The 14,743-nt window shown below is 39.4% G+C and overlaps 1 protein-coding gene across 1 annotated transcript; it reads left to right on the top strand.

The window, feature by feature from the left end:
* Positions 1-1,247: 1,247 nt before the first annotated feature.
* LOC147611690 (uncharacterized) lies at positions 1,248-2,967 on the top strand. Its single transcript, XM_086785020.1, has one exon. The coding sequence runs from the start codon at positions 1,807-1,809 to the stop codon at positions 2,344-2,346; it is 540 nt and encodes a 179-aa protein (XP_086641146.1). The 5' UTR covers positions 1,248-1,806; the 3' UTR covers positions 2,347-2,967.
* Positions 2,968-14,743: the final 11,776 nt, after the last annotated feature.

Consider the following 14,743-nt stretch of genomic DNA (forward strand, 5'->3'; position numbering starts at 1 on the left):
TTATGGAATTAAGGGATTTACACACTCCAAAACAAAGGAAAGTATCCCTGAAAAAGAAAAAGAAAAAAAGTCATAAGCCCATTCAGATGGATGGTAGGAAATATTTAGAATTCTTTTCCAAACCTGAGTAGCACCTAGTGTGCAAATGTATATAAATGTGCAACTGTAAAAAACGTCGATAAATAAAGCCCATCCCTTGTGAAAAAATCTACAATCAATGCCTAATTATGATGCTAGTAACTGGGCCAATATTTACCCAAAGTTTCATACATGAATTAGCTCTTAGTTGTTAAGGGCAACTTCAACATACACACTAGAGGGTCAAAGGCATCTGCTAAATAAAATTTGAAGATGGTGGTCTCTAGCCATGACAAAGCACCTATCATCTTTCATACTATATAAATGGATCTCAAGTAACATCATTTTCCTAGGGCACCATTAATTTGGCCCCTAAGCATTAAATGGATCTTGGTCAAGTAAATCGTAATTGTGCCAATTCTGGCACAGTTAGGATTTCTCTATGAAACTTGGTTGGTATCTTCAACATGACATCAGCAAAGCTCTATGGGAATGTAAAGCTTCCCCCTAGATTTAATGATTTTCCAACTCGAAGGGCCCATCCCATGCAATGCTTCCTCATACATTCAATAAGCAACCTGGCGCCCTACTCAAGGTTTTCCCAAGCCCAACTAATTGGGGCTTAGGAAAAGTTGGTAATTCAAGGTGTGGAAGCTGAGACATAGTTTTCGGCCCGACAATTATTTACTTGAGAGTCTCCATAGTCTCCAAATGTTGGAGTCCCTAGGGGACAAGGAAGCCTAGAGGTCCCATCCAAATCCCCACCATACCTTTTGGGCAAAAGAAAGGGTGGCCCTTGCATGAGGCCTTCTCAAGCATCTAAAGAGTACCTTTTGGCGCTTTTTTTTACAAGGTTAAGTGTTGGTATTCCGTGGGGCAAACACCGACACGCGTCTTTTAATCAATGGAGGTGAACAAAACAGAAATATAGCATGCAAATTATTAATAACTAAAGAAGCTATTCTTTATTAAGCGAAGGGAAATTTGTAAGAAATTAAGAATGCTTTTTGATGGAGGTGCATATATATTATGAAGGGCGAGGCAAAAGATTCCAATTGTGGCAACTTGCCATGTGATAGAAATTAGAATAATCATCCCAATTTCCAAGGCCTTAGGCTTAAACACCTCCTAAGGTTGGAAAGAGCATTGCCATGCATTTCTTAAATAGGCCACTTGCTCTATCCAGTGATTTATAGATTCATATTTGCCTAGCAGCTATGACAGGGACAACACAAGAAAGAGGACTAGGACAGAGACAATTCATGAAGGATGGTTTGCATTGCATCTGGACACAGAATGGTTATCAAAGCTGCTAGCGTCTTATATTGGCATTGCCTTCACAGGCTCTCTTTATAAGTGTCAAATTATGTACTCCTGGTACCATCTTTACTTTCTCAGCAGAAACACACACACACACACACACACACACACATAGACACAAAGAGGTTATCAAAGCTATTGTCTACTTACACAAAGAGGTGATCAAAGCTATCATTAGCAGGCTCTCCTTATAACTGTCCCACTTAGGTGCTCTTGGTACCATTGCTTTCTCGCATTCTTCTCAGCAAGATACAGCAAGCCAGGGGACACACACACACACACACACACACACACACACACAGAGATGGACACAAAGAGGTGATCAAAGCTATAATTGTCTACTTACACAAAGAGGTGACCAAGATACATCAAGCCAGATGAGACACAGAGAGAGCGAGCCTCCAACTCATGCACAACCTCATGGGGTTTCCAGTTCCTTGCGTGGGAGTCCTGCCCAAGCTGCTGCTAACGGCAGCCATCTCCGTTTCTGCCCTCCGGGAGCTCTGCCACGCCTTCCTCAATTCAGTCGGTTTAGTACGACAGGGCTTCTGTTATGATGATGAAGATGATGAGCCGATAGCAAACGCCGCTCCCGATGATGGCTTCGACCCTGTACAATTCTACTCTAGCATGGCAGCGCCTGCAGCACCGGGCAGGGTAACGGGGGCTCGTAACGCAGCAGCAGCAGCAGCAGCAGCAGCTATACAAGCCTCTCTACCTGCGGTGCGGCTGGAGGACGTAGTCTCGGCAATGCAGGCCGCTTATGACGACGACGGCCGCCACCCACATGAGCATTGCTGCTGCGCAGTGTGCCTTTGCGAGGTCGGAGCTCACCAGCAAGTCCGCCAGCTGCCCCGCTGCTGCCACGTGTTCCACATCGACTGCATCGACGGATGGCTCCACTACGGCCGCGCCACGTGCCCCCTGTGTAGAAGCTCGCTCAATTGACGTGGGCGCCGCCCACCTTTAGGCATCTAGATATGTCCATGTACAAATGCACTTTTTGGGCACCCTCAGGGCCAAATCAAAACCTCAGAAATTCTTCTCTCATTTCAACGTAACCGTTGCCAAACATTGCTGCACACTTTCTTGCTCAAAGCATTGAAGGCAAGTGAATTAATAACTAGGTAAGAAATTTTTGTTAACCCTTCTTAGAGCCATATCCCACTCAAAGATAGCCCCCCTTCTACCAAGGTGTTCCATTAGAAGAGTAGTAGGGGTCATTAGAAGAGTAGTAGGGGTAGTGAGGTTTTTAACAAACATGCCTCTACTATAGCTCCTCTCTAAAATGAGGGTGATAAAATAGGATTAAGGGGGAAAACTAATGACGTAAGGAGTACCTACTCCATAGCTAATCGAAACCATGCATTCTCTTCCATTCCAGCTACAAAGCACCTCCCAAATGCGGATTCACTTTGAAACTCCCCATCCCTTCAACACCTAGTTTGAGACCGGCAATTGGCTATGTAGTTATCTCCTTATACACAATGTTCATTTTGAAGAATCCACTATAGAACATTGTGTGATTCTTTGGGAAATTCAAAGGCAATGAGCCACCATATCTCCTTCTTTGACTGGGCACTAAATACATTTATCTTTGATTGTCCTTCCCATGAACCATTGTGTATAATGCATTAGTGTCACACGGTTTACTCTCTTTATCTTTCATCCTTTCACAACTTCAAAACAAATCAAGTTAGTCTTCTGGACCTGAACTTACAATGAGAAAAAAGTGAGTGTTTGCAGATCTTGTAATAACTTATAGATAGCATTATAATAAATTGTGCACCTTTAACAAATGAAACTTGATAAAAAAAATATTCATGGCACATTGAAGCTGGATAAGATCAACAAAAATATAATTAAGTTTGGTGTAATCAATCAAAATTTCTATTTGTGCTTTTGTTTCTACAATCCTCAATAAAAAAAGTATTCCCTAAATAACCCCAATGCTACTCGATGAGGTCCTTGGCAATGATAACATTGCAATGAGGTAGAAATCGGGCACATTATCATGTGGCTCCTCATAGTAGTCATGATTAAGTTTAGACTCACGAGGATATCCACGTTATTCTAGTGGTACTTTGACCAAAACTTGATTGATTGGGGTAATCTTTGGTGGAGGTGGAGGTGGTTGTGGTGGCAAGATAGGTGGTGAGGGCACGTCGAGCACCCCATACATTCCTTGTACATAACCTTGTCGTCACACGATGTGGATGTGGATGTGGGTGTAGGTCCAGTATTACCATTATGAGGGGTTGGTAGCACTAGTAATGCTAGGTCCAATATTACCATTATGAGTGGATGTGAATGTGGATGTGGGTGTAGGTCCAATATTACCATTATGAGGGGTTGGTGGCACTAGTAATGCTAAGGTTGTTCTAGCCACCGAGATTTATGCTAGTGGTTTAAGCACCATATCTAGACATGAATGTTTTATGATTTCCCAAGTATCTGTACACAATAGAGAAATGAAATGGGTCACAAATGCCAGCATTCAATGCTTGTATTGTTTTACATATTAAACACCAAACTAGCTCTCTTCTTGGGATTTAGTGTGTTTTGTTGGGAGTCTCCCTATACCTCTGTGGTCAATTCATCGACAGTCATATTTTTTGCATACCTTTCCCTAGTGTTTGATTCATGATGACTTAACAACTCGGAACAACGTAGCCATCCATAGATGGAGCCTTTTTTTACTCATGCTAGGGTAATGCTAACATGTTATCCTCAAATTCAATGGGCGAATTTGTAACATGCATGTGGTTGGTTTTGACAAAAGCACATAGTCATGCATTCAGCCTCTCCCAAAGCTTACATTGAGAGTTCAAATGTTTAAAATGAGAGACATAATCCCTCATTGACTCATGCTCTTGTTACCTAATGTTATAGAGATGTGCCATTGGGCTCCACTTGCCACTGCTTCTTGCAAAGCTTGGCATAAAAATGTTTTTAAGCCTAGAGTAAAAATTACATTATCCTTTAGCTTTAGCATCCTATATCATGGATATGCCTTCCCACCTAAGGAAAAATAATGAACCTTTGTGAACTCATCGATGTGTCCGCATGTTGGATGGGATTCCCATCCAGCAACATTGGAGCTTTGCATTAGTTTTGTTATGAGATACAACGCCATGGGATTTTTCTTTGGGGCTTGAAAGTCACCAATTCCCTTGCCACTCCCCTACCTATTTCAGTTGCTATCCTTAACAAATTATTTGGGGTAGCTGTGGTTAAGAATGGAGCTGGCTCATAGGCTAGTTTTGTGAAGTGTATATATCCTCTCTCTCTCTCTCTTCTTCTTTCCCTTCCTAGATTATCCTTGTTAATCCAATTCTAGGATTAACAAGAGCTACCGCCATTATCTTACATCAAGGAGTCATGGTAGATACACCAAAGGGTCATACATTCAAGATATAAACAATAGTGTCCAAAGCTACAACTTGGACGGTGCCCATAATGGTGTGACGGAGTATTTATGGTGATTCCCGCTTTAAGAGCGTGTGGTAGCAAGTTAGAATGAAGTCCTAAGTGATGTACTTCATATATTATGAGAGTAGTCATTGTAATAGCATTAGGCCTCTTATGAGCCTAAAGTGCCCGGTCGGCCATAGTTTAAGTGAGTGTGAACACTTATGGCTATGTATATACGTGAATTTCTCTCATAATACAACATACTCTCCCATTGTGCAATTGAATCTTGCTCTTGCTAATCTCTCTCCCTAATGCATGCTAGTGAGTGTGTGTGAGTGAAGTGAGGTGAGAGGAGGGATGAGGACCCGTAGTGCAACGCAGTGGTATGACAACGCTCACGAGAGATGCGGCGGAATTGCTTCTCAAGGAGTTGTAGAGCTTGGAGACCTCAAGGGTTACGAGCTCAGCCATTGGAAAGATCCTCACGACAGTTATAGTTCACCAAGTAATCTCTTTTTGGATGTGTTTCAAGGAGGGTTAGGGTGAGCCATAACATTTTTGGCGCCGCTCTGTCGGGGAGCCATCCCTTGGCTTTTTCCATCGTTTTGTCTCTAATCTACGCATAACTCATTTTTCATTATCTTGATTAGTGGTTTCCTATGAAAAAGATATGTATTTAATGGTGATTTGTGTGAGATTTGGTATAAAATAGCTCTCTTTTTTGTTTTTAAAAAGAATGTTTTTTGCTTAATTTTTAGATTAATTTGTTGTTTTGGTGGTTTTTCATGTTCTTAGGGCTTAAACATAGTTTGTATTAGGCTTAGTTTGCATCCATTGCATCAAACAATGTAATAGAATGTAATTTTTAGCTCTCTTTAGTTTAAACATAGATCTAAGATAATTAATTCTAGTTTAATTATGTGTTTTTTGTTGAAATTGTTTGGATTAGAGTATTAGCAAGCATTAGGAGTAGCTTAATCTTTAAAAATTTCTTAAAACCATCAAAAAAACCTTGAATTTGACTAAATTCTCTTAATGGACTGGTTTTTGTCATTAAGGGTGATTAATCTTATTCAAGACGATAAAAATTTAGAAAATGTGTTAATTGGGGTCTAAATTGATCATATGAGTAGTTGAAATTGGAGTTTTTGAGTGTTTTGAGAGCATCTAGATGCATCAAAACACCTTATTACATCAATCTTTTGATCAATTGGAGAAATTTGACTCTCTTTGCTTAATTTTACCTTAAACAGGAGACTATAATCAAGGGTCTAATTAATCTCCTAATTTAGATTAATTTACACAATTGTTGATGCACAAAGATTAGTTTCTCCTTGCTCTATCCAATGATATGCTCAATTGTTTGAATTAATTAGGGATTAATGGTTAATTAGAGTCTTTGATTAGTGTAAAAGAGAAAAAGCTAGTGAAAGGATTAATTTTTTATTAATACTTAATCACTTTTTTACGTAACTCATTAAGGCTAATGAGCATTCAATGAGAAGATGCTTATGAGTTGTCAAGTTGTCCATTTTGGGGATCATTTATGAAGGGTGTAAGGGGTGTCATTAAAAGATTGACTTTTTTATTCCACTTACCTTTTTTGGGAAAATGCCCATATCCCTTTCATTTTATATTCAAAAAATATTCCCCCCAAAAGGGAAATTCGTATTTCCCACTAGACTCCAAAAATAAAAATATTAAAAAATCAAAATTTAATTTCCACGTGAAGTCCGATTCACGCATGAAAACCGTTTCACGACATGAAACACCGGTTCACGCGGCAAAAGAAAAACGAAAGTTAATTTCCACGTGAAGTCCAATTCATGCATGAAAATCGTTTCACGACGTGAAACACTAATTCACGACACGACCAATTCATGCATGAAAATCGTTTCACGACGTGAAACACCAATTCACGACATGACCAAAAAATAATAATTGAAATTTAATTTCCATGTGAAGTCCGGTTCACGCATGAAAACACTAATTCACGTGGTAAAAATAAAATAAAATAATCAAAATTTAATTTTCACGTGAAGTCCGGTTCACGCGTGAAAATCGTTTCACGACGTGAAACACCAGTTCACACGCGGCCAGAAAAAAATCGTTTAATTTCCACGTGAAGTCTGGTTCACGCGTGAAAACAATTTCACGGCGTGAAACACTAGTTCACGCAGCAAAATAAATAAATAAATCAAAATTTGATTTCCACGTGAAGTCCGTCGGTTCACACGTGAAAACCATTTCATGGCGTGAAACGCCAATTTATGCGGTTTTAAAAAAAATAAATTTTAATTTCTTATGAAGTCCAGCATGTGGAAACACCAGAGTTTCACGTGGGGGAGGGGGGGGACTCTGCAAAACACCCCTGTTTGGAGGCTCGTATCTCCTTAACCGTATATCCGATGAAGACGCTCTAGGGCTCATCAGAAAGCTGACATTGATCTCTTCGACTTTGGATTGTCCGAAGTCAAAATTGACCATTTTGACCTCCGACCAACAGCCTCAAAATTTGACCCGAAAATCAAGGCCAAAAACAGCCCAAAAACCACAAAAAATCGCAAAATACAGTGCGAAAACGACGATGAGCCATATTCAAGCTACTTTTTGAGGGTCTAGACGACAAAATCACGAACGACTTAGGAAAACAAAATTTATAATACTCCAAAAGTACAACTCCCCCCATACAGAGTTTTTTAAAATTCCTTTTGGAACACCCTTAAAAACGTGTTGCGAAACAGGAAAAAATTTCTCAGAAGAATTTTTCATCTTGAGACAGTGATGAAAAATAGGTTTTAGGACCTTCTCTTCCATCTGGGAAGTTCCTAGCATACGCTTTTTCTGAAAAAATATCTCTAAGGTCGTTCACGTGCGTATAACACCTAAGCTAATTAGGGCAAACAGACACCCGTTCGATCCAACGAAAAGTACGCTAAGCCTCTTGAGGTTTTAACAGGCTGTCTAGGAAAGTATAAAAATTAAAAAAAACTGGGATTTCTCATTAAGGAGCATTTAGGCACTCTGACATGGCCACGATAGAGGGATTGCCAGGGATCACACAAGAACTCAACCTAATGGCTGACATCTTCGAGCCATTGAGATCTAAGCCACCAATTCACCTCCCCATACCATTGGCCATGCCTATAACAAGCGTGTCATTGGATTTTACACCACCTGTCACTTTGATTCAACCGAGCTTTGGTCCCTTGCCTAACATTCCCGCAAATCCTATAAGTACCAACCCTTTCTTGGATGCCCACACCTTGGACATACTGAGTATTCTAGGAAGGGAGGTGGCCCAAGGACTCACTGGGTCTCTTCCAACAAGAGCACTCACATATACGGCCTCAATGACTCATACAGAAATACAGCCGTACAAATTTCTAAAATTATGGGCAAATATGATAGAACAACAGACCCTATTCAATTCATTCAAATGTTTGAACAAAGATGTGAAGCTTTTGGGAATCCCAACTGCCCCACTGAGGTACATGCGTTGAACTTATGCTTAGAGGAAAAAGCTAGTCGATGGTTCATCGTATTGATGCCCGACGATCAAGACCAACTTCAAAACCTTGAAATGAGGCTTTATACATGACTTTTCCAAACAAGGTAATCGATGGAGTGCAGTAACAGAACTCTATTCAATTGAGCATTAACTCAATGAATCCATTAGAGATTTTATCCTTCGGATTAAACTCTTGGACTCACGTTGTGAGTCATGGTGGGCAAAATTAAACGATGTTCAATTGAGGAGATGTTTCATGATGGGCTTAAAGAATAATAGCTACACAACTTGATCATTGTATCCAATCCAGAAACATTCGATCAATGTTGCGAATAAGCAGTACGTTTATATGACAACATGCTAGAAGATGATCACGCTACAACGAGGTGTTCCTCATCTAAACCAAGTGAAGCAATGGCAAAAGAAAGATCGATCTCGGAATTGACATTCCCAAAATTTTATGCAACCTTGCTTAAAACATTACAGCAGACATCTATAAGACAAGATGAAAACCTTCAAAACCAGACATCCGTAATGGCTCTAATAGTGAGGAGCGAAATGCCTTGTGTTGAATGCAATCAATATGACCATCCCAATCCTCATTGTGCATACAAGGCACCTGTTCTTCTATACTACATATATTGTAAAACCTTTGACCATGATAGTAAAAAGTGTCCCGCTTCATCCATAATGGACTCAAAACCTCCATCTCCCGTGCACCAAACAAAAATAGTCCAAAGGGTAGAAATTGCTCAGGAAAAGCAGTTAATCGGACACTTCAGTGTTTCTATTGTCATGGACCTCACAAAGTGGCAGACTGCATAGTTTGGAATACTTCCATGCCCATAGTCACTGACACCTTACACGACCAATGTGTGAACGATGTGGCATTGATCACATGTTCCAAGATTACCCAAGGACGAGTTGCTTCAATGCAACTTGTCTCACAAAATATGACTCTTAACATTATAAAAGTACAAAACGGGCAATTGTCCACGGTGCCCTTGAATGTGCTTACATGCTTACAAGCCAAGGCACGACAAATAGTCAAAAAGAACGTAAAATACAATACCTCAACATGGGTAGAAGACATAAACAGAACCTAAAAGAGAAAACAAAACCTTCTAAAACCAAGAAAAACAAAGGACAACAAACTGTCGAAACCAAGGTCGAATTAAAAGACAAGGAAAAGGAGCCTGTAAGGACAAAGACCCAAAAGGGGACAGAAAAACGAAAGAGCCAAAAGCTATACAGGATGCAGAAGCATCAAAGACCACCACACAAACCTCAACACCCATATGTACGACACAGGATACAAAAACCCAAAGAAATTTCGATCTCATCACATGGGTAAATATAGTGAAAAACTGACAATCTAAAGAAAATTCGATCTCGTCACATGGGTAAATATAGTGAAAAACTGACAATCTAAAGAAAGTCAGAAAATGAAACAAGTTCTAGTACATCGCTAAGTGAGAATGAAACAAGTTCTTACTCTTCTCAGTGCATCACATAGACCAATCAAGAAACTAGAACCCACCCAACCACCCCAAATGGATAATAATGATCACATGAATATGCGGAACGTAAAAAGCAAGCTCAGGAGAGTATGCTTAGCTTGGTTGAATGTCTTACAGGGTCACCGGTTGTGATTGAACCTCATAATGCCAAACCTAAAACAACAACCAAGATACAAAGCCTAGAGGAGTACCGCTTTCCCTTTTAGAGGAAGATATACTCTCTACAGAAGAGTCATTTGAAACAGACTGTATGAACTATAGGCTTGAAATCTATCCCGATTCACATCACATCACATTACATCCATTCACATCACATCTTATCTATTCACATCTATCCCCATTCACATCATATCTTATCCTTTCACATCTATCTTGATTCACATCACATCCATTCACATCACACCTCATCCATTCACATCCATCACATTCATTGTATCCCCATCCCATCACATACATTCTATCCACATTACATCACATCCACATCTATCCACATCATATCTCATTCATTCCATCCACATTACATCACATCCACATCCATCCATATCTCATCACATCCATACACATTCCATCTCATTCATCCACATCCATCCAGTCATTCACATGCACGTCTATCCACATCCATCCATTCATTCACATTAGCATCCACATATATTCACATCACATCACATTTTATCCACATCTCATCACATTCACATCCACATCCCTTTACATCACATCACATCATATCTCATCCACATCCACGTCCTCATCCATTCACATCACATCACATCTTATCACATCCACATCCACATCCATTTACATCACATCACATCCTATCACATCCACATCCACATCTTATATCACATCACATCCTATCACATCCATTTACATTACATCACATCTTATCACATCCACATCCACATCCATTTACATTACATCACATCTTATCACATCCACATCCACATTCATTTACATCACACATCTTATCACATCCGTATCCCCATCTATTTACATCCCATCACATCCTTTCACATATCCTCACATCTCATTCTCATCTCTTCATCATATTCACATCTCTTCATCATATTCACATCCATTTACATCACATCCTTTCACATATCCTCACATCTCATTTTCATCTCTTCATTTACATTCACATCCATTTATATCACATCCTTTCACATATCCTCACATCTCATTCTCATCTCTTCATTCACATCCACATCCATTTCACATTTAGTAACATTTTCTATTTTTGATACCAATGGGACTTTTCTACTATTTTTGCCAATTGCTTGGCCTAGGTAAAGGTTCTTTTTCTCAAAAGATATTTTCATATTCTTTCTCAACTTTCTCAAGTGAAATATATTAAATATTCTTCTTTTTTATAAAAGATTCATGGGATTTACAAAATCAATTCTACCCATATTTCCCAATAATGCTCAAAATTTCACTTTTGATTATACTAAAAATTTCTCTTTTCCCATTTAATTTCTTGGACCTCAATTATCATGGGAATTCCTCTTTTTGTATTTAAATGATTACATTCAAATGTCATGAGAATTCCTCTTTTATCTTAAAATAAATTTATCTAAAATTTCTCTTTTCTTTAATAAAAATATCCATTATTCAAATATGCCAAGAATTTCACTCTTTCCATTTAAATGATTAAATTCCAAATGTCATGGGAATTCCTCTTTTATCATTTAAATTTTTTCATGCATAAAATAAATTTATCTAAAATTTTTCTTTGAATTTTTAATAAAAATATCCATTAATTCAATTATGCCAAGAATTCCACTTTTACCATTTAAATGATTGAATTTCAAATGTCATGGGAATTTCTCTTTTATCATTTAAATAAAATTACCAAAATTTTCTCTTTTCTTAATTATTTAATTATGCATAAACCTTAAAAATTACTTTACCATGAATTTGATGCTCTTTTTATTTTTTTATTTTTTTATTTTTTTGAGTGTCACTTTTTAAAGGTTGACAGTCACGTGAGTGACTAGTCATTTTGGACCTGGCAAGCCTTAGCACTAAAGGGCGTAGTGAAGTGACAAGCCCTTCACCATGGGATCAAGGGTGGAGGAGGATTCTCATAGATCGAGGCTATGGGGGCGATAGGATGTGGGGTTGCCGGTGCGCGCAGTCTCTGACCCCGGCCTCTGAAGCTGCCGGAACAATGGGAGATTACCAGGAAGCCCAAAAAGATGACTTAAATTTATTTAGAAGAGAAGCTCTTCTGCACAGTGGATAGAATGGTGTAATGCCAGTTAGGTTCTTGCCTCCTAATGTGCAGGTCGCGGGCTCCATTACTATACCTCATTTTTGGTTTTTTTAAGTATTTAATGCCAGTTAGGTTCTTGTCTCCTAATGTGCAGGTCACGAGTTCGATGCTCCGATACTATACCTTGTTTTTTGTTTTTTTTAAGTATTAAAAGATAACCAAGGTAAGTTCCCATGACCATGCTCACCCTAAGGCCATACCCAGCCGAGTTTACCATGGAGTTCACATGCCCATGCCCAACCGAGTTTACCATGCCCATGCCCATGCTCAGCTGGGGCAAGCCGCCGACGCATGAGTTTACTATATTTTCCCAAGTTCACTCCGCAGCACGATCCTACAACCCACACCACCCCAATTTTTGTGTCCCTTGTCCCCCACCCTAGATCCCATATGGTGAAGGGCTTGTCACTTCATCGTGCCCTTTAGTACGAACGTATGAACGCATCGGCGAATGGTCAAATTTCTTTCAGTAGCTTCTTGAGATTTTTTTTTTGGAAAAAGCACACACAATAAAAAGCATGAAGCTTTCTGGCACGTGACTTACAGTTGCTTTTCCACCAATCGTGTTGCTTTTTTGCATATAAGTTCGGGGTATGATGGAGATGGCCTGCTCGGACTGCTGCGATGGTTGAGCAGTTGCTCTACTTGGAGGCTAAACATGTGTATGTGAGAGAGAGTCATTTATAAAAAGATCACTTATAAGCCCATAAATCCTTAATTACAAGCTTTGCACTGGTAATTTAAAGCAACCCAAATCCCAATTTGTCAAATATTTATGTATGTGAAGTAGCATGATTCTATTATTACTTTCTTGAAGTAAGAGATGCTCTGAAAGCATTTAGGAGCTTTTCCTTGCATCTCCTCCTATTGTATGTTCAAAGACATGGCCAACCCAAATCCCAATCTCAAGTTGAATGCTTTTGTGTAGCTCACTGGTAATGCAAGTTCCAAGTGCAATACAAAGAGAAGATGAAAGCACTACCTGAGATAGCAAGGGTGAAATAGCATGAACTATTTACAATAAGATATCTTCACACCGAGATGATACATATGCAGTGCATGTGCTTTATCAAAATTTTATCCATACATGGGTGCATTATAAGCAAGTTTTGACTTATTTAATTTTGACTACATTAAAAAGGATCCTAGCATATACTTCGATTGAGGTCCATGGATGGCCGAGATTAAATCTGGGAACTCGATCGAAGGAGTAATAAACAGCATCTAATAGCTTGCCTCAACACCTCGATTGAGGTTGATGGAGGGCCGAGATTAAATCTTGGACCTCGATGTGTACGTAATAAACGGCTGTGATTGCATCTAATAGCTTGCCTCAATACCTGTAGGTATATGAATAGCTGAGATTAAATCTTGTACCTCGATGGAGATAAATAATGGTTGCAATTGCATCGGATTCATGGCCTTCTTATGTCCATGTAACTATGGGCAGTAGGACAAGCATGGATGGTTATGAGATTGGGCACCCCCCTTTACACACAACCTTGTTCCGCCACAAGCCACATTTATGCTAGAAGTCAAAGGCCAAATACACATAGCTTGGGCACCCATCCATGCATGCCCAAACTGTCGGCAGCAGGACAAGCATGGATGGCTGTGAGATTGGACACCCCCCTTTTCACACAGCCTTGCTCACAAGCTACATTTATGCTAGAAGTCAAATGCCCAATACACACAGCTTGGGGGCACCCATGCATACATGCCCAAACTGTGGGCACCCATGCATACATGCCCAAACTGTGGGCGGCAAGATAAGCATGGATGGCTGTGAGATTTACAGACAGCCTTGCACACCACAAGCTGCTGCATTTATGATGAGAAGTTAAATGAGAGAGAGAGAGAAGTAGTGTAGAGAGATCGAGAGATGGCCACATGTAACAAAAATGTCTATTCTAGGCAGATTTTCTCGGATATAATGCTGAAAAAAGTCATACGTTGTTTTTGAAGAGCGAAGGCTCAGCACTGAAAAAAAAAATCAGCAAGGTCAAACTTAGAAAAAATAGGCACATGTCCTATTAATTAATTAACAACACAGAAAAAGGACATTTCGGGACAAATTGATTAATTATTATTTTTGTGGGTGTATATTCACTCTTTGGTATTAATTAAAAAAAAGTTCTTGGGTGCATATTTAAATTTTCAAAAGAACCCTATTGATTGCACCCCAAATCTTTTTTGGGTTGCATTTATTTTTTTTGAGCTGAGCAGGTTTGCCACGTGTCTTAAAATTTCCTTATATTCTTAGGTCTAACATGCTATCTGGGTTTTCTTATTGTCGTGGATTTTATCCGGTCATTTTAGGTGTGGTGTATGTTGCTGTTTCTTCGCCGGGTTTCGATCACTGCTTAGATGTGGTGAACGTCGCTGCTTCTTCACTGGGTTTGTTATTTGTTCTTTGATCTTCAAGCATTTGGATATTCCGCCTGAGATTTCCCATCAACATGCATGTGCTTTTGGATGGTTTTCGGTTCCTGCTCCTTGGATTTCCTTCTTCTATAGATGTTTGGTGCTTCTCGTATATTCGTATGATGTTTCGTCTGAGATTTTCCATGAACATGAACGTGCTTCTGGATGGCTTCCGGTTCCTGTTCCTTGGATTTTGTTCTTGTC

Source organism: Cibotium barometz, chromosome 47 (genome assembly GCF_041138505.1).
Source record: "Cibotium barometz isolate CiBa-2024 chromosome 47, ASM4113850v1, whole genome shotgun sequence".
Taxonomy (NCBI): domain Eukaryota; kingdom Viridiplantae; phylum Streptophyta; class Polypodiopsida; order Cyatheales; family Cibotiaceae; genus Cibotium; species Cibotium barometz.